The following is a 21428-nucleotide window of genomic DNA, read 5'->3' as shown; positions in this document are numbered from 1 at the left end:
GCATGGAGCCATACCGGGACCCTGAGGCATGGAGCCATACCGGGACCCTGAGGCATGGAGCCATACCGGGACCCTGAAGCATGGACCCAGGGCTGCAGGTGCGCATGACACGGCCCACGTCACGTCAGATGATGCCTTTTCATAAACAAATGCCTTTCCATGAGGAAGCTCAACGGACTGGAAATGAGAACATCAGAGTCCAAGGGCATGTCTGCAAAACGGAACACCTGCCTGGGGATAGCGGGCCCTCGCAGGAGATGGCTGGGGGCAGCACTGCGTGGCCACAGAGGAGTGTGGTCACAGACAGGCCCGCCTGGACACTGTTGGAAGCCCAGTGTCGCGGGGTGAGCCCGGGGGGCATGTTCTCCCTGGTGCCACCTTCCACGGGGTCAGGTGCCACGCCTTACCTCCACACACTGGCCAAGCTACGCTTATACTCGAAGTGGTCACGTTCCACATTTTATTAACTTCCCCACATTTCAGGGAGGGTTACCGTCCTGGGGCAGGATACAGATGTTACTGGACGTCCCCACACACCTGCACATCCCCGGCACACAAAGCAGGGAGAAGCACTACTCTGACACTAGGAACCACAAGAAAGCAGCTTGCATTCCATGTCCTAGTGTGAAAATGATTAATGGTTCACAGGACCTGCCTGACCACATGATAAGGATGCCCTCATCCAGGTCCAAATTTTAGTTAGGGATCTTCACCCAGCTCAACAGGGGAGCCTGGAAAAGTCCTTCGACTGGCGCACACAGCAGTGCCCGTCTGCCGCCGTAAGAAATCCCAGCGGTGGCTATTCCTGTCCGTGAGACACGTACGGAGAACTGTTCTTTGTGCTGGGTCAGAAATGAACCAACGACTGCGAAGCTACTGTATCTGGCTCCTTTTGTGGAAGAGGAAATTAAGAATCAGAGAGGTTACACACCTTCCCCACGGACACACAGCTCATTTGCAGCTTTACAAAAGGCAGGGTACAGAGCTCCTGGTGACTATGATGCTGATAAAGACCTCTGTAGGGACTGGGCCAAAAACAAAATGAAACGAAAACAAACACAGAACGAACACGTGATGGGCAACCTGGTGTTACAATTCCAATTAACTAGAAATGGCTGGGTAAGCTGTGCAATGCTGATTATTCCATTTTTGAAGACCACATTTTACTTGTACCACTCTTGGGTGATGACATTCTCGGATCGAGGGCTCCGTGGAAAACCATGCCTGCAGGACTATCCTCACGGCCTCCTGCCTGGGGCCCGACTCCCAGTCATCCCTGCGACGTGCTTTAATAAACCGCTGGTGGCGATCTCTCTCCTTATCACCACCTCCTTTCTAGAAGAAAGGCTGCAGAAAGGACAGCGTGAGGCAGGCCACCTACCCCAGTAACTCAAGTATCCCTCCTTCCTCTGCAACTCGTTCGAAGCTGGCCTTTGTCAAAGGGGACCCCCCCACCCCCATTTTCCTTTTCTTTTTACATTACGGGCCCTACTGACTTCTCTGCTTGCAAGAAAACCACTCTGTCTCTGGGTCATCTGAAATTGGAGCAGCGCGGAGGGTTCTGGGCTGGCCTCCAGCTCCTTCCCTTCCACGGGCCTCGCAGAGGAGCACTGCCATCCTGTACGTTTTAGTTATTTGGCGACCAAGCACGTGAAGGCCAGGCGGGCCACAGCACGAGCACAGACCCAAGCGGACGCTGCCATCCGGACAGGAGTGAACCCCGCCATCGCAGCACACGAGCACTCACCCCCTCCCCCTGCCACAGAACCCTGCGCAGGGCCGGCAACATTTCCAAAACCTTGACTCTCAGCGGCCACCTGCCTGCTTCGTGACGGGCGTTAAGAGCTCAGATCTGCCGTGTCCCCCACTGTGATCAAGACCACCATCCACCCCGACCCCTTGACAGTGACTCTCGTACAGGAGAGAACGTAGGCGAACACATCCTGAAAACTCTGGCGCGCGTGGGAAACAGCGCTCAAATCACACCTTCGCACAGAAAAGCAGGCGAGGGAGACCACCTACCAAGACAAGTTAGAGGAATCACCCTCTCTCCCGGGGATTTCTAACCACCAAGTCTACATACTCAGTGAACAGAGAACCTCCAGACCTTTTGCTTAGTGCCCACCTTCCAGGCGAGGAGCCTGAGGCTAAGAAAGTAAGAAACTTGCTCCAAGGAGGCAGCCATCAACCGCGTGGCCGGCGCAGACACGTGAGAGCCCAGTGGGTCAGAGTCCCAAGCCTGGGCTTGGAAGCCCTGCACTCTGCTCTCCCCACACCGCATCGCCTGGTTTCATCGACATGAAACGTCAAAGGTGGAGGGAACGCAGCGAGCATAAGGCAGGCTGATTCCAGAGTGGGAACCGGGGCTAACTGGCTCACTGCCCTTGCTGGGAGGTTCCCCCACCCCCACCGCCCTGAGCACCACACCTGCACCCATTTCCCATGGCACCTACACTCCCACTGACCCAGGCCATCCCCGTGGGTCAACGGCCTGTCTCAAGTGACCTTGCCATTTCAGTGCGATGGCACCTCGGTGAAAACCTCAGTCTCTGTAACCACTAGGGCAGTGGTCTCTTAAAGGGTCTCTTTTTATTTTTGCCTCTAAGCTGTGCACACTCTGTCCCTCAGAATGCTATCCTAGGTCATCTGCCCAAAATGCACATGTGACCACGCAACACCCTTGTCAAGGTTAAGTGCTTTACTTCAGGAAGGAAGGGGGTGGGGCAGGGAGAGAACACCCTGCTCCCTACATCACAGGACTCCTGGACACTACATCTCGGCTCACGTTCTCTTTCCATGCGACCTTACAAAGGCTTTGGTACCCAGATGCCCAAAAAGGGAAAACAAATTCACAAAGAACATCCACACGAAACTCCGGAACACTACTTTTCATAGAGTCCTAACACTCGAGTACCTTAGCTCCTTGTACCAAGCGGCCCCCACTTCCTATCAAGTATGTTTGAACTTGGGTGTGACGAAGGCTTATCAAAGTCCTAGGACAGAGGGCCACACCAGGAACGACAGGAGAATGAGAAACACAGTGATGGGGGGAGGGTGTACCTGAACCAGACATTAAGCCTGTGTTGTGAAAACATGCGGAGAGAGCCTGAAAGTCTGTTTCTGATCGATTCTCCAGGAGGGTCCCATACCATCAGCCCCTGGGGGAAGGTCCGTATCCCTTATTCATCTGGGTTACCTTCCAAAACCACTACAATGAGCACAAGGTCTCACACACGTTTTTCATCTGCTCACGAGTTAAACTTATTTTATGTAGGACACAGAAATTAACTCCATAAAATTGCGTAACTGGTTAACGGCAAGATCCTGCCCTCTGTAAGGCTCAGACTGGGTTTCGGCACTTCCCCCGCAAAATCATTTCCAGAACCCCCTTCCAAATCCTCCACAGATACAACATTTTCAGGAATAAGCAAACAAAATCTTTGCCCAACACTCACGGGTGCTAACATTTGCCAAGAACTCTCAAACTAATTTTCCAGGAGATAATCTAGTGCAGTTGATCTGGTACCTCAAGGTGATGTGTTTGGTCTTTTGAACACGTCACAGTAGAGTAACTTTACTAACAACGGTGTTTGTTTAGTATATAGAAGGACGCGGAAGGTCTCCACGCCCATGGCAACATCGTTACCAACTCAGATATAAAACAAATTCCTACTTTTCTAAAGGATTAATAAAGGGCAGGTGAACAGAATTCCAGAGGAAATGCCCCCAGGAGATCAGTGCCTGGGACGGGGCTGGGCAACCCCGCACACTGAGCAATGGCATAAAGCAAGCCGGGATCTCAGACAATATGGCACTGCAGGAGGGAACTGCAGCGTGGCCACACCCACACGCAAGGACAGACCACCTGGGCTTCATCCCTCCCCCGAGTTCAGGTAGGCACCTAGCCCCAAGGGTTCTCACCAGGATGGGGGTTCTGGGACCCAACTGGGGTTGAACCCAAAGGCAGACCTTTGAAATGGCAGCCAATCCCTTCCCAGCTCAAAAACTGACATCAAAAAGACAAGGGGTGGGGTGCCGCACTGAATTAATCACAGATGAACTCCATCTAACTAAAGCTCTAAGTCAACAACCTTGGGAGAAATCAGAGTAAGAGTAGTGGACCCTTTGTCTTACCTGCTCCCCCACCCAAAGAAACTTCATTCCCTGGTTAGCAAATATATACACTGTAGATCATAGCACACTGTCTTACACAACACAGGAAACAGAATTTTGAGACAGAGGAGATGTATGTAGGACCCATAAAGAAGAAAACAGTCAGGAGAAGGAGACCCAATGGAACCAGCATTATTAGAATTAGCACAGAACGGAAATTCGGGGCCTTGCAACTTTTGGTTTCTATAAGTCTCATCTCGGGAAGTGTCTTTCTGAGTATGGGCAGAGTCAGGCTCTGATGAAGCCCAGCGGGTTTGGGCATGCTCCTTATTCCGCTTTGTCTTGCACTGTTTCCCCCGAGAAGCCAGCGCAGTTGGGGGAGGAAGAGACGGGAGTGTACAGGAGCACAGAAACCAAAAGGACACTGAGAGGGGAATGTGGGTTCTCAGTTCAGGCACCCCATGCTACATCCAATGACACACACTGTCCCCCAACCACCCCATCCAAGAGCCCTAAAATTCATGACACAAAAAGAGCCCCAGAATATTTCAACATGTGAATCCCCAAAGTGAGCATTTAAAACCCTTTTATGGGATGCCTGAGTGGCTCAGTCGGTTGGGGGGTCTGCCTTTGGATCAGGTCATGATCCCAGAGTCCTAGGATCGAGCCCCAGGTCAGGCTCTCTGCTCCTCCCCCTGCTTGTGCTTTCTCGCTCTCTGCCAAGTAAGTAAATAAAAATTTTTTAAAACTTAAAAAATAAAAATAAAACCCTTTTACAATTGGTGCAGTATCATTCTCACTCACACGTTAACTATTTAAAAGAGCAAAATCTCCTGACATTTTAAGAAACAAAAGTCTCCCTGTATGCGAAGTGCAGGTATGTGTGTCTGTAGACACAGACACATTTTCCATGACTGCTTATGGCAATGACCGTGGTCAATGCAAAACTCTTACCCTCTTCCCTCAGACATTGGAGACGTCAGTCAATTCCCTCACCCTGACCCCCACCCCGCATGGAACTTTCTAATGTGGCAGCAGCTGTCTGTTCAGCTCACGTGGACAGAGAATGAGAGAGAGCGTAAGCCCATGCACAACCAAGGAGGGGAACTCAACACTGGAGGGCGCATCAGTGAGACGACTGCCCAGTGAACCGGAAAGTTCAAACAAGATGCAAGGGAGGAGGTCAGGACCCAACCACATATGCAAAAGCAGTCATGGGATTAATCTACCAGATCCACGGGATGGAACTGTGATAGTCTTACCTATAAGAAGTACAATTTGGTCATTAAGATATGGATCTGAGGGGCCCCTGGGTGGCTCAGTCAGTTGAGCATCTGACTCTCGATTTCAGCTCAGGTCCTGATCTCAAGGTTGTGAGATCGAGCCCTGCATAAGGTTTCCCCACTCAGAGTCTACCTGGATATTCTCTCCCGCGGCCCCTTCCCCTACTCGTGCTGTCTTCTCTCTCAAATAAATAAATAAAATCTTACACAAAAACCAAAAAATTCGTATTTGGTCCTCACTCATGATTTCTGGCTCCCAGCTCCCCAAGTCCTGGAATTTCCAAAGCACTGAAAGGGATACAGAGATCTTTTATTATTTTAGTGAGGGGAACTTTGGAAAGTACCTACAGATGGGGGCTGGTTGCCAGGAGAACCAACCATGTCAGCAGTGGACTCAAACTTTTAGCCCCGCCCCCTGACCCCAGGGAAGGTGAGAGGGGTTGGGGAAGAATGAAATGGCCGAAGACTTGGGTCAGTCATGCCTATGTAATTACACGTGCATAAAAACCCAACAGGACAGGGTTCTAAGAGTTTCTGGGCTGGGAGACCTGTGGAGCAGCAGAGTAGCAGGCATGGAGGGGGCATAGGAGTGCCAATACCCTTTCCCTATACCTCACCCTCCGTATCTCTCCATATGATGGATCTCTATCCTTTATCGTATCCTTTAACAAACTAGTGAAAGTAAGGGTCTCCCTGAGTTCTGTGAGCCACTCTAACACATTAATCAGAGCTGAGGGAGAAGTTACTGGAACCTCCAATGTGTAGCTGGTGGGTCAGAAGCCCATGTTAACAGGTGAGGGTGGGGGGATGAGGGGCCGTCTCAGAGGACGGAGCCCTCAACCTGTGGAATCCAATGCAATCTCCATGCAGGCAGTGTTGGAATGGAGTTAAATTCTCGGAGCCCTGCTGGTGACCCAGAATTGCTGGGTACTATAGGGGAAAGGGGGCCCTCACCCCCGGGCTGGAATTGGGTCCAGAAACTCTAAAAGACTGATGAATTCAACCACCCAACACAGTGAGACCATGAAAAACGGCATCACGGAACCATTCTGACGCTATCCTAATGAAATATATTTCCATCCCATGGACGCAGAGACCAACCAAGAGGGGCTTAACTTCACGTTTCGTTCATTGACTCTCGACTCCTATTAAACCAAAAGTAAAACTAGAAAATACCTCCTCCAGAACTGGAACAAACAAACAAAGCCCCCCAGTCTTCTTCCCGGCTTCATTCTACCTCAGAGAGCTCAGGCCTTCCAACTGCTGCAGCCAGCAGCTCCGGGATGATAAATTCCTAGTCTGTTCTCGGGAGCTGCGTCTCTCACCATCCCTGCAAACTCAGCAGATAATAAAGTTCCTAACTACCCCCAAATCACCTCCCTTCCTAATGCCTCTTCTATTACCTCCCGCCCTGGATCTCCAGGCAGCAGTGAAAAGCTGCTCGCCTTTGCTTCAAATCGCCCTTGTGCTCCCCTGCACCACGCTCTGTTCCCACGTCCGGCCCCCCGGGGGTGATTTCCTGGCTGGGCTCCTTGGGCGCTCGGCATCTCTCTTTTCATTTCAGACAGCTCAGCGGCTGGAGGGATCCTTCTGAACTTGAGCTATTTTATCTCATTTCCACAACTAAAATCATCAGCCATTTCCCATTCTCCACACCGGAACCGTTCCTCCCGCCCAGCAGACCATGTTACTACCTCCATTTGGTCCCTCCCAGTCACCCCGAAGAACACCACCCCCTCCACACACACTCAGGTGGGACAACCATCCCACCACCATGCCACGCGCCACGGTTCACGAACGTCCACGGCAAGTTCGGCTCCATCCCTGCACCCGTATCCCGACTCCTACACGGAGCTCTCTTCCAACTGTCAAGACTTCCCAAGGACCACGGCTGCAGGGGGGCCCTTGTTCCTCTGAGGTTAAAATTAAGTCAGCACTCCGTAGTCTGCACTGGGAGTACTAAGCCCCTCTCCCCAACTCTAAGTTCTTAAAAAGAGGGTCTCCTCCTCCACTGTGTCCACGTGTCTCCTAAACACAGTCCTAGTCAAGAAGCAGGACAAATAACCGTGACAGTGACAAGGCAGAAAGGCTCAACAATGGTGAAAGCCAGGCACGGCCCCATCACACCCATCCCGCACTGGACCTGAGCCTCTACTGCCTGCGGGGTCCAGAAAGACAACAGGAGCTCAGTGCACGGCCGCGGGGAGGAAAGGGGGAAATCTGCCTTTGCCTCAATCACTGATTGACAACACTGGTTTTGTTCCGGCTGAAGCCACAACAGACAGGGGCTGGCCACCTCACAGGGTCTCTGAGCCCCGAATGAAACAGGATGCCTAGTGCCCCAGTAGGGACACAACAGGAAATGGGCCATAATAGCTCCCCAAGGGATTCTCCCCACCTCTCCTTGCCTGTTTTTCTTGCCTACTTTCTCTCCCCACCCCCCATCCTCCCTGCTGCAGTGCATCGAGGAATTCCCAGGCCTTTGTTACCTCTGGCCAGGCAGCCAGCCACAATTCCAGCCTTCTGAGGGGTCCCCTCCCTCAGGTCCCCTTCCCTTTCAGCAATCCTCACCATCGATGCCAGCTTCATCTTTTCAGGGCACAACTCCGATTACGTCACTACCCTGCTCTAGGCACGGCCGACTCATTTCGGTCGATTCCTCGCTGAGGACCACTCTTGTCCTCCTCCCAAACCACAGCCCTCAAGGAGGAGAAAAACAGTCTAGTTCAGAATACAGGTGCATTTACCTGATTCCACATGTTCAATAATAGTTTTCTTTCTACATGACCTCTGCCTGCTAAAATCACAGTAATTTTAAGTTGATCACAAAAGATTTTTCACGAGAGCTTTTTGGCCATCCCTGTGTAGAGGGGATATCTTCCTCTTGCGGATCCCATTATCTGCAGCGCTTACAGGACTGACCATCGCCTCCGCAATGAATATCCACACCCTTGTCTTAACAATCTCTTCATCTAGAACATGCGTTGACTGTACTGGGCGGTACTCACTTCTTTGCCCTGCAAGCTCCTAGCACCTAGACAAGGGCCCAGAACCAGCTCTGCAGCCTTCATCGTCCTCTTCTACCTCGACAGATGACCCACTGCAGCTCTCTCAGCCAGAGCTGTGCATTCTAGCATTTTCTGCCCCAAATCGAAAGTGGACCTACCATGCCCATTGTGAACATGCTTGTGGGTTTTTCCTTTCCTGGGGGTTGACTGGCATGAAGATGAAGCATTGTTGGCTGCTGCTTTGACGTCTTCCGTCTCATCGTCTTCCTCCTCGACGTCCTCCTCGTCCTGAGAGCTTCCGAAATACACCATGCTGTTGGGCAGTGCAGGAGAACCTGGCAGGGTTGAAGGAAGAGGGTTCAGGCCTGGGTCCTCACCCCTCATGCAAGGGGCACTACACATGGGGACACTTATTAAAGGACAAAGGGAAATCCCGGTGCCTGAGCAGGTAAAACAAAGCTGTTCATCTCCTTGCCACTTTTATTTTTCAAATATCCCCCAGGACACAAAACTCCATCTGTGCCCTTTCAACGGATTTCAAGCGAATTCCCCCAGTAGAGGGATGATGCCATTCACCAAACACAACAAATCAAAAATTTTAAATCTCATATGAATGGTCTGGGGAAGGAGGGCCATGAAGACCGCGAAGAATTGAACTGAGCTGGGTGGGGGAAGGGGGGAAAAAGCAGTAAAATTAAAACACCTACTTACAATGTCAAGGAAGAGGAGAGACTATTCTGGGTTATGCATTTAACTTACTAACACGAATTTAAACAAATGAATTTAAAAAAGAAAGACACAGCTCAGGTCATGATCTCATAGTCCTGGGATCGAGCTCCGCATCCGGCTCTCTGCTCGGAGGGAAGCCTGCTTCCCGCCCTCTCTGCCTGCCTCTCTGTCTACTTGTGATCTCTCTCACACGCATGCATGTGCTCTATCAAATAAATAAATAAATCTTTTTTAAAAATTTAAAAATAAAAACGAAAGACAAACCAAGCAATAAAAACACTTTGACACATTCCCATATAAGGTAACGGTCTTGTATTCACAATGAGGGGAATAACAGACAAGGATTCCCCCGAATCACAATGTATTTGGAAGCTACTCTGATATGATGATCAGGTTAGTAGCATGTAAAAATTACTAAAATAAATCCCGGCACAAGACGAAGCTACAAGTGCTGGATTTAAAAAAAAACAAAACAAAAACCTCCCAAGAGCAAACCCCGTATCCCTCACTCCTTTTATACCTTAACCTTCTGCTTGTGCCCCTCAATGTTCTCATTTCTGAATTTAAGATAAAGCACTAACACCGGAAGATAAACTCCATTTACAAAGAAGCACAACATAGTTCTTCTTTATCAGACGACAATGTAGAGATCCCTCAACTCACTAAGACCAGAAGCTGCTTAACATCCAAAGAAAATCTCCCAAATTAATTTCCAGCAACAACGTCAATCTTTGTTTCTTTTTCCTTTTTAAACATTTATTTATTTGACAGAGAGAGAGAGAGTGAGAGAAAGAACACAAGTGGGGTGAGAGGGAGAAGCAGGCTCACTGCCAAACAGAGAGCCTGACGCAGAGCTCAAACCCAGGACCCTGGGATCATGACCTGAGCCGGAGGCAGCCGCTTAATGACTGAGCTACCCAGGTGCCCCCGTTTGTTTGTTTAATAAATTTTTTTATTTGACAGAGAACAAGAGATGGAACGCAAGCAGGGGGAGTGGGAGAGGGAGAAGGAGGTTCCCAGCTGAGCAAGCAGGGAGCCCAACTTGGGGCTCGATCCCACGACCCTGGGACCATGACCTGAGCCGAAGGCAGGCGCCCAACCAACTGAGCCATGCAGGCGCCCCAACTTCAATCCTCTTAACCATTAAGTATTTGGGAGGAGAACTACTACCAAGTAGCAGAAGAACTATTAAATGTGAAATTCATTCCTTCTCTTGCCTTTCCCGAGAATGAGCTAACGCTTCAGTGCATCAACAATGACACAGGTGACCAATCCGCTTTCCTTCCTGATGGAGATCTTGAACTTCAGCCACGAAAGGTTAAAACCATCCCTGTCGGGCTGCCAGCCACATGATCCAACAAGGACGCGGAAATGAATGGGCAACACTGGGGGAAGTGGTATTAAGCCCAATACCGATCTTGCAGAAATGGAAGGACCCACACAGACACCTCCAAGGCCCCTTCTTCTCCTATTCTGTTCTTTCTTCCTTCTATTACATTTTAAAAACCCCAAAAGTTATGTGGGTCACCCTGCTGCGTAGAAATGAAACTCCAAAGGATGTACATGGCAGAACAGACTTGGCCATAGCCCGAAAATTCATTAAGCTTGCTTATTTCCACCCCTTTGATCATTTCCAGGTAGAAGCAAGTTTTCAATGGAAGGAGGTTCTTATAAACCAGGAGCTACCGATGAAGAAAAAAAAAAAAGGTAAAGAGAAAACAGCTAGCCAAACTTCCTCTGGAACGACTTCTCTATATATCTGTTCTGAAGTGATTTTAGAATTAGTGCGAGAGTGACTAGGAGGAGGGGACAGCACCCTTCCGGGTTCCAACTCGGAGCCCGCAGTTAGGATTCTCCATTCACAGGTGGCTACGGGTGCCTCTGTCCGCAGTCCAGTGACCAGTCCTGCTGGACCTTTCCTTTCCGAATCTAACCACAGAAGTACTTTACAAAAAGCAAGACAAACTGTATTTTGCACTCATGAGACAGACGGACGGACAGAGACATTTATCTCACCACAAGGTCCCACTCATCCCAGCAGAGAATAGGGCAGAAGGCAACATGTCACGTGCTGTCGTACAGACCGAGCAAGGAACCTCCAAGCTTGGAACTGGGGGGCTCGGTCATTTGATTTCCCTTTTCTGTGAAATAACCAGGAATGAGGGAGGCATCTCAAGTGCCTCCCAGAGGAAATTAGCCATGCGGGACGTCTTCCAAAGAAGAGCCTCCCCGGGCTCCATCCTGGATACGCGCACCAGCACAGACCAGGTGCGTGTGCGTGCGTGTGCGCATGCCTGTGTGCGTGCGTGTGCGCATGCGTGGAGCCCGCAGCAGCCCATGGACCCCCACCGCCCACCAGGGGGCAGCAGGGGAAGGGATGTGCTGGTAGGGGGTTCAGCCCAGCCCCTACAGCCTTCCAGCCTTCCTGGGATTCATTCTGCAACCAAGGACCACTGGGGAGTCGTTTTTTTTTTTTAAGGTGGCGGAGAGGGAGTCAGACTAAAAATGGTCAAGGTTTCAAAGAGAATCTGCTAAAAGATCCAGGTGCAACATATGGAAAACAAAGAGTTTATTTCCATTTAACAGCATCTGTTGAGGATTTTTTTTAGGACTCAAAACTTGGCTAAGCAGCATGAAGCAACTATCCTATATCTTATACTGAGGATTCTGAGAATGAGGTAAACGTTATATTCCAGAGAACGATAAAATGGAGGAGATGTCTAGATGCATCCAAGCGTTAATATCCCTTAAAGAAAGCACACAGGGCAATTTCTTCCACAATAGCAGCAAATAACCAATCTTTTGTATGTATCTGTTTTAGCAGCTTCTCCGCAAATACAAACTGCTCTAACCTCTAGAGAAAAGTCAGAGGCTAACGCAAGGAACAGGTACGATGTGAAGAGCGGGAGATGGGGTGTTCCCGAGGGGCATTCTCAACATGAAGCTCTGAATGCCACCAAGTCCTGGGGGAGTTGGCTCTGCAGTGGGGGTGGGGGGAGGTGCTGTGCCCTCAGTTTGGGAGCACAGGGCCTAAGAACAGAGCACCTGCACACTAACAGGTGTCTGTGCTTCTCGTCAGGACCCTGCTGGACCCAAAGGTAAAATCATCATCAAAGCATCCTCGCCTTTTTCATACCAATTCTCCCCTCCGGCAGGTGCTACTCGTGACAACCCAGCTCCTCCTGGGTATGGCCTTACTTTCCTTTAGCCTGTGTTCATGAAGCCTCCACCAACCAGAAACCTGTCCACCAGGAGTGGCCTTGTGAACTGTGAGCTTCTGCCTCTGAAGAACAGACCTCCAGAATTTTCTCATGCCTTCACATTTCACTAACTTTAGAGTCCAACTGAAGCCAGCAGGAAACGTTAAATCCCACAGAGCCTGGTACCCTATCACCAAGAGTCTACTGTATGTGATCCCGTGAAGCCCCTGTTGCTGGCCTGTTCCATTTGCAAAGCCAGCATTCAGATCAAGACAAACCAGCGGCGCCTGGGTGGCTCAGTGGGTTAAAGCCTCCGCCTTCGGCTCAGGTCATGATCTCAGGGTCCTGGGATCAAACCCCACATCAGGCTCTCTGCTCAGCAGGAAGCCTGCTTCCCCCTCCCCCTCTGCCTGCCTCTCTGCCTACCTGTGATATCTCTCTCTCTCTCTCTCTCTCTCTCTCTCTCTCTCTCTGTCAAATAAATAAATAAATAAAAACTTAAAAAAAAAAAGACAAACCAAGAGCTGGCCAAGAGTGTAAGGAGCTTTCATTCTCACGGAGAGAAAACCAGTAAAATCATCCCATTATTTCAGGCCACACTAAAAATAGTCAGTGACAGAGAAGCACTGTTTTATATGAATACCTGGAGAATAACGAGGGAACAACTTCAAATAGATAAAAGTAAGCATAGAGCCTATAAGGAACCACAACTAGTCAAAGGCATTCACGCAGAGCACATTCACTTCTTCTTAGCCTAGATTCAAGCTCGATTATCTAATTTACAGATTAGCATAGAGCAAGAGCAATCTGCTAGACACAAGAAAAGGTGAAGGAAAGGCATTTTATAAACCCTAAAGCAATCTAGGTTATTTCTCACTAGTGAAAACGACCCCACATTCCTCAGGTTTTTAAAAAGCGGTGAATGGGTGTGTTACACAGTCATTATCGATGTACAGTCCCCAGAAAGCTCAATCCGTGTTTAGTATTTGAAAAGAGAAGAGCACGTATGCTTTTAAAGTTTTTATCAAAAACACTATGCAACTTAGAGATCCTGGTACATAAGCAAGCATCATCTCTAGACAATTTATTAGGGAAAATTCTTTACTACAAACATCCGAGGAGGCAGACTTCAGGAAAAGCTTGCTGGGGGTCTAGTGCGAAAACCGGAATGGAGCTACAGGGACAAGGAGAACAGGGACAGGGGGCCGTGTGGTTTCACAGCATGAAAAAGCTTCCCCAGAGAGCTCTTCCCTTTCCATAGCAAGACCAACCTGCTGCACACCAGAAAAGACGGGAAAAACAAGGGGTCTCCCAGGGGGCTCAGCTGCTCCCCATTTGGAGCTCTTCCCCTGGTGTTCTCAGGGTGGTCCCCACCCCCCCACCCCCCCACCCCCCCCACCCCCGCCACAAGCGCTGTGCTTGATGTTAATTAACAACACAGCAAGGCTGACTCACCATGCAGAATTACATCCTGTCTCCCTTGCAAACTGTAACTCTAGCAATGTAATCAATGAAAAGGCCAAGGTTTGGAACGACTTAAGGAATGTGTGGGGTACCTGGGGAGGAGCAAGGGAGCTTCTATACCCATTAAATTATAAAAGTGTATTTAGCGTATACAGTTTTCTCCTAAAATCACAGGCAGATTTTTCTCTTCTGATTATTCAAGTGCATTAGCAAATGCGGGAAAAAAATCTGAACTTGGATCAGATAAGTGGAATCGGGAGTACAGAATGCATGTGTGCTTTGCCAAAGCCGTATTTCATTACTTTTCAGAATTAGCTGGCAATGTCTCCACAATATTTACTGAAGTGAAAACCAAATGTTTTCATCTGGACAAAAATCAAACTGTGGTATGTTACAACCACAACAGAAATCATTTTAATCCAAAAGCTTGCTTTCTCTAATTTGGGCTGTGGTTTCCATAAAATTGGATTCTTCTCCATGAATCATAATCATGTACACATACAAGCCCTTCTTCCCATTATCTTCCCTCCCCCGACCAGTTCTTTATCTTAACAAGCTAAACATAGCTCCGTTCTATTTTGGAAAGACCCTACGGGGATTCCCTGCACGCTGTCATTTAGCTGGGGAGTCCAATCCTGTAGCCTGACCTAATAAACCCGGCTGGCCCACCGCCTTGGCATTTTCATGATTGATCCTTCAGGTTACGCAAACAGAATGAAAAGCAGTCGGCTCCTACTACCATACAAAGACATTTTAAAACAAAACTTCAGAGTGAAGTGGCAGGGGCTGGGAGCTGGGGGTAGGGAATAGTTGTTTGCGGATTTCCTGAGTTAGGGGAAAGCTCCAACTGCTGACACGGGAGAGTCACAGAAAAATGCAGCTGCAATGGCCCTGTGTCGTTTGCCTACCTCTGGATGTACCAGGCACCAATGCTCCTGACCCAAACAGAACAGAGCTCTGAACTCATCCACAAGCTCGTGTTACCCCACAGGTAAACACAAAGTGTCCTGAAAGGCTGTGGGACAGCGAGGACACACCGAAAGGAAGGGTCTCTTGGTCTCTTCCGGGTTGGCCTTTATAATTTACCAGCAAAGAGCTGACAACAGGAGTTCCCCCAACGTCATCCACCGCGTGCCCTAAGATTACTGGCCATAGCCAGCCTCTCCATGTGCTATTTTCTTTACAGTAATCCACATCCACACGTCAATGACTTATCTGTAGAATATGGCAGAAAATGTGTATCACTTGTTCTAAAGGAAAGGTAATTAAAATTACGGTAAAATTTTAAGATGTTCAGCTAAAGCCATCTCTGGCACCACCGGGGGTACAAGAGGGCATGGGGGACAGCCCGCCAAGCTGGAGGCCAAATTCAAAGGCAGCCCCTAACTCCTTATGGGATAAGGAGCTGCCTCCATGTGACAGTGCCCCATCCTGGGGCTGCTACTCCTTTTTACACATGCAAATCCAAATCGCTGGAAAAAGACCCTCCACAGAATCTGAAAATCTAGAAAAATCTAGGCGTCAGCTCAGCTGGCACGTGCTTTTTTGCTCTGAGACCGTCTGCCTGTCTGTAAAGGCAGGATGAAGTCTCCAGCCACAACAACCGTGATGGCCCTGAAGGGTCGAAGATCACGTATGCAGAAGCACCGTGAAGTCGGCCTCGCGGAACCGCTATTAGGTTACTACTCGGCTTCAGTGACAAAAACTTAGACCTCGAACATCAGGCCGTTGGGTAAACTCCACAAGGTCGAAGCGAAAGCAACTGATTTCCCATCTGCTTTCCTACACGGGGAAGGCAAGCGGGTGGAGAACAAGAATCTTGGGGCAGGGGGGTAGATGCAAAGTGAACTCAACAGTTAGGATTTCTGGAACTGGGAGCGAGTGAGTGATGCCAAGAGCTGGAAACCTTCAGCCCCGTGAAGGTCTTCTAAGAATAGGGAGGGAGGGAAGGTGACCCCCCCCTCACTGCCTGGCCAATCTTTCGCACAGCATCCCTCCCCCGTCGCAGCTCCCTGGCATGGGCCTAGGGGCACGTGCAGCCAGTTATTCCCATCTGACCCCACATCTGGGAAACTCCCCAACGTGAGGGCACGTGTTCTGGCTACCAGCCCTAACACAACAGACTCAGCAGTGACGACCACGTTTGCTTCCAATGATTGCTGACCCGCCTGTAGCGACAGAAGCAGCTAGTTTTCAATCAACAGCTGGAACTCTCCCCTTAAAATCTTGCCCGGGTTTCTTATCTATACCCAGGCTTAAAACAGAACACAAACACCCGATGGAACGCAGTGAGGGCTCTCGGACTCCAACTCCCAACAAGCAAACAGCCAGGATGACTTTGAAAGTTCCTGACTTCTACCATCAAGTTCAGAATTTGGAAACAAGTTAGACAGTGGCTTTAAGAAGGTCACACGGCCACTCTCTGAACATGGAAGTCTGTGCTCTCTTCTTCATGAGAAACATCCACAAATCCTAACAGACACCGAATGCTGAAGGCAGAGTCACCTTGCCTGGGGGACACGCACACTGTGAAAATTAGTAAGGGGGGACTTCGTGAGAGGTGGGAGGCTGGAGAGGGGAGCCAGGACACCATCCATGTAAATTACGGGAAGAAGTGTCAGTTTCCAAGCCCCGACAGAAGAACGGCAACAGGAAAGACTCATCAATTACAGGCCGCATCAGGGACGATAAGACACGCGTCTCCGGTAAGAAATCCACCACCCCTGCTACTCAGCCCCTGAGAAATGGTCAGCACCCTGAACTCTTTACTGTTCACGGAAATAACCCCTTCCCAACTTCCTCCGCCACAAAACGTTCCTCTTGAGGACTTGAGTGACCTCAGAACAGTGATGCTTCAGCAGCCAGCAAAGGCGCTCACCAGCAAACAAAACAGGACGGTCCCGACTAAAAGTTTCCCCCACCCCATCTACCTTCACTAAACGGATTTCAGAATCTCTAGAAATTAAGGAGAAGGCCAGGGACGATTGTGCGGAATACCACTGACTCAGTGCCAGCAGCCAGCAGCGGGGAAGAGCGAGCCTGCTTTATTGTCAGGGAGGGCAAAGCCTCGCGCCGGGCCAGCCCTCTGAGCAAAATGTCTTGGAATCTGAACAACTGATGAAGGTCACAGAGCAATTAAAAGGGATCCATCCTTCCCCTCCTCGGCGCGGAAGAATGCCATAGTTTCATATTTCTTCCCAACTAGCCTGATCAACGATCCTGGCAAACAAATCGCTTGCTCAGCAGAACTCAGCCACATTTACACAGACTCCACTGGAAAACCAAGGATAGAAAGGCTGGTCTGATCTGGAGAAAAGAGAAGGTGGCACCTTTAGCCCTCAGGACAGTTGTGAATACCATCCTGGACCCTGCTTCCTCCCCTCTGCTATAGCCCTCAAAAAGTAAGATGCAACGCCTCTCCCAAGGATCCATCAAAAAAAGTTGTGTACCACTGTGGCAATGTGCCTTCCTCCCCAAAGATCTCGTATAATGTAACCGCATTCCCATTTTGCTCCATGAAGTTCATTATTAGTGCTGAAGTGTTCCTTGCAATTGGAGGACTGCTTAATTGCTTTCTAGCAGGTTAATCCCCTTTCATTCTATGACCTCTAAACCACCCCAGGCTTTCTGCATTTGCCCTACTTACAATTTATCTTTCTCAATACCCAAGGTCAGTCCTCTATCTACCTGTGTGCTCCCTGTAAACAAAGCCGGCTACTGTCCTCAGAGAAAGCCCCCCTCCCCGGGGGGGGGGGGGGGGGGGCCTACCTATAAGGTCGTCTGTTCTGCAAGTCTTTCAGAAGGTTCCTTCCTCAATCTCAAATCCTGTCTTTTCCCCTCGGGGAAACTAAAAGGACTGGGCACACAGAAACCAAGTGAGATAGGCTTACTATAGATGGAGGGGCCTGTCAGGGATAGGAGATTCTAGGCCTAGGGCTGGATCCTTGGATAACTGCCCCCAACCCAGGATGGTGGAGGGACAGCGGGCCCCTCTGCGCCTCAAACCATTTCCCCCCAGCTGCCAGCCAGGATCACCTTCCGGAAGGCCCTGGCCTTGTACAGCACCCTGTCAGCTGCAGAACCCCACTGGGACCCAACTATGTAGCCCAAGGTTCCAGGAGTGGACAACACAGCGCACACTTCCTGGCATGCACCTGGGGCCCTTCCGGGCCTTGCTAGAGGCCACACCCACCCCACCCCCCATGCCCACAAAGCGGGCTCCAGTGCTCCTTCCTTTGCCAGATGGCATTTCCCTCCTCCTGGTGCGCCCTCCGCACCCATCTACCCTGGCATCTTCCACAGGTTCACTGTGAGCCTCTCTGCTTTTGTGTTCCCAATCTGTTTTCTAGGTGTCTAGCATATAAAAAGGGTTCCACAGAGGGCCCGCTGAATTAATTAGCAACTGAATGACAGCTGATCACGGAAGAGTCTGTAAGACTCTGGAAACAAAAGGCAGGCGAGTCCCCAGACAGAAAGTGCTGCTCCTTGACCAAGAACACTGCCCGCCCCACGCAAAAGACCTCTTGGCACCAGGCAGGTCTGTGATGCTCCATGTGACACCCTCATGTGTGTGTGTGTGTGTGTGTGTGTGTGTGTGTGTGTGTGTGTGTGTTTCAAGAATCCCCTTTGGGAATCCCCCTTGTTTGCAGTGCCCCGTAAAGAGAAAAATGTAAATAAGAGAAGCATTTAACCTGCCACTGCTCTACTGTGCTAAGCTTTTTAATCTGTTAATAATCATAGTCAGAACAAAGGGAAGACAATCCAACTCATTAGGAACAGCAGAGGAACGGGGACGGCACCCATCGCTGGGCACGGCACACGACGCACGGCCCCTTCTTGGAGGGAACCAGGCGAAGATACTAATTGCGCCTCCGGCAGGAGACAAGCAAACCCCCTTCGAAGCCGCTCCTTAAAGATCCATATGCTGCAGGCAAACACTTCCAGCCCCGCCGCACGTTCACTTCCTCTAGAAATTTTAGGTCATGATCGTAAATAGGAAAGGAGAGAGAGCGCCTTGCCAAGCTGACCTGAGAGGTCTCTGAGGGCCTGGAAGCAGATTTTTTTTAATCACTGAGGCTTCTGAACCTGACTGGCTGGCTCGCGTGTTTCCATATACACGCTACTCCGGGGTCAGTAATGGCCCAGAGAGTCCCCACCCACCACCAAGATATCTGATGGAATTGTGGGGAGAAGGCATGGTCTTGGGATCTCGGGAGGCTGGGAACGGACAGTCCATCTGATCTGACTCATTACTTCTGCAGCCAGACTCTCCTCCCGTGTAAATAAGCTGCTTATTAAAGGCTGATTTTTACCCCGAACAGCGCCGGCCGTCACCCAAGGCTGAGGGAGCAAACGGGGCTCTGCGGAACCTGGAGTTTGGGGGACTCTGACAAGCTCTCTGTGGTCTGGAATCTGCAACCCAAGAAGAACGCACTAGAACGCAGGTCGCATTCCTGGCTGCCAACTTCAGAGAACAGGAGGCAAAGTCAGGGCAGAGGCCTGAGGACGTGTGTCGGCCGCAGCTGATAGCAGAAAGTCAGAAATAACGTCTGAGCACAAACAAGGAACCTGCTAAGTGACGAGACACCCACAAAATGGATCCAGTATTTATGGGATGCTGTTCGGCAGGAAAACCAGACTACACAGTGACTGGGAGAGAGGTGGGGTTCGCAGAGGGAGGGGGACACATGTCTCTGTCTCTCTCTCTCTCACTCACACACACATACACACACACACACACAGAGGGAAGGCTCAGGAATATTTTCATCACAGAGATGGTTATCAGTGGTTGTCTCTGAGAGACCAGAGGAGGGTATTTTAGATTATTATTCTGCCTACTACCCCCATCTTTTCTGCTGACGTTCCCTAGAGAAACATGGAATAGTTCCCTGACCAAAAACAAAAGTTCAACACCGTATTTTTCTTAACTTCAAATACTAAGAAAACCACTGACGTACCACTACATCAGAGATCTGTTTAACCCTTGTCCACATCAAACTAGGAGTTTTAATTGGCTCAAGCAATCACATTCTCAACTGTGCCATGCCTGTACCCCCCAGACCCACCCCATTCCCAGGACTGGCAAGGCACCATAGAGGAATCACCTATCATTTGGGGGCTTTTGAAGCCAAATCAGGTTAAGCATTTCTGACTTCACAAAAACATAATTTAAAAAAAGAAAAATAAATAAAGCTAAAGATGACTCGGATTTTTTTAAGCACCTGTAGTCAAGAAATTACAGGAGGAAGAGTACAATATTGTGTGTCAAACCAATCCAGTTTATCAGGTAAAGCCAAATAACAAAACCTATTTTATTGCCTGGCTCATAAACTTAGAAATTTACAAAGCTCAGAGCATTTTTACACAATTGTTTTAAACACACCTCCTGGACTTCGCTTACTGAAGCCTTTGTTCCATCCCACAATGCAAAGTACACTGTGGCGATCTTCTGACCTGGTTCTCTTTTATCTAGAGCCACGAAACGTCAAAGCTGGATGCCATTTACAGAAGCAATCAGCATGCCTCTCTACAGAGGCATTTTTTTAAAAATAATGTCTCTACATGTGCACACGGCACAACTTCCTCTCTAAAAACTGAGTCGCACCCGCTCCACAGCAAAGCCCTTCCTAACTTCAGCTCTCAGGAGCCAACTTTCTGGAATCCTAATGAAACAAGATCAGTGAGGCTTTCCCTAAAGAAAAGCAAACAGGAGTCAAGGCTCCAAGTAAAATCCAGCTCCAATGGTACTAAGATGCCACGTGTGACCAAGGGCACAGAAGCAGGGTTCCACCACCCCTGCACTTTAATTATTAACCTGAAAGTGCTGCTGGTGACCCAGTTAACCCTTTCAGAGACTGCTTTAACTAAAATCCCTTCCTCCCAGCACCTCGTCCCACAGTCTCTCCATGAACAGATGACAGCCCGGCGTGGCTCGCTGGTCATGGTCCCCACTCTTTCCTTCACAGACACCACAGCATGCAAGCTTCTCCTCTGGGCCCCACACATTCCGCTCCATCTTCACCCTCGACCCCTTGGGCTCCCTAGAATCTCAGCAGGGAGCTCTGCAAAACCACAGAGATGAGCCACCTGCCTCGCCTCCCCTTGGTCCAGGCCAGGCAATCTCCAGCTGCTAGACTAACAAATTATTCTCCTTCGTGGCCCGAGAGTCTGAGAACTTTCAATAGCCCATTATGTCCAACATGAATGTGAACTCCTCACCTTCCCTTCTTTAAGGTGTCATTCCTAAAGCAAACCGGTGGGAGGGAGACCAGGGAGGGAGGGAAGGAGGGGGAGTAACGACAGTGGTCTCATTTAGGGTGTCAGAGCCAAAGCAGGGGGAGGAGATGGGCAGCCCATCAGGAGTGGCAGAGCCAAGCAAGGTCACAAGGGGTCCATGTGGCAGAGGAAAGGGCAGCAGCAGAGACGGGGGTGGGTGGGTGGGTGGGTGTGGGTGGGTGTGTGTGTGGTTTATGCTGGAAAAAATTGATCAAATGAACAAATCCACTAGGGATGACAGAGCCAGATTTCTTGATCTTTAATGTGGAAAGGATGAAAACCAGAATGCACCCACAGATGTTGAACTGAAATCAGAGGTATCAGTGCAAATTCACAAAAGTGGACCTACATCTAGA

The 21428-nt window shown here is 49.7% G+C and overlaps 1 protein-coding gene across 2 annotated transcripts in view; it reads right to left on the bottom strand.

Annotated features, from left to right (window-relative positions):
* The window catches only part of LOC111156647 (jumonji and AT-rich interaction domain containing 2), a 258693-nt gene that overhangs the window by 43141 nt on the left and 194124 nt on the right, over positions 1 to 21428 (bottom strand). For both annotated transcript variants that reach the window (XM_022517658.1, XM_022517659.1), the window contains one exon: positions 8563 to 8739. In XM_022517658.1, the coding sequence (XP_022373366.1) occupies positions 8563 to 8739 (177 nt within the window). The remainder of the gene's footprint in view (positions 1 to 8562; positions 8740 to 21428) is intronic.

Source organism: Enhydra lutris, unplaced genomic scaffold (genome assembly GCF_002288905.1).
Source record: "Enhydra lutris kenyoni isolate GAN:26980312 unplaced genomic scaffold, ASM228890v2 scaffoldscaffold48, whole genome shotgun sequence".
Taxonomy (NCBI): Eukaryota; Metazoa; Chordata; class Mammalia; order Carnivora; family Mustelidae; genus Enhydra; species Enhydra lutris.
This window is presented reverse-complemented; position numbering and strand designations above follow the sequence as displayed.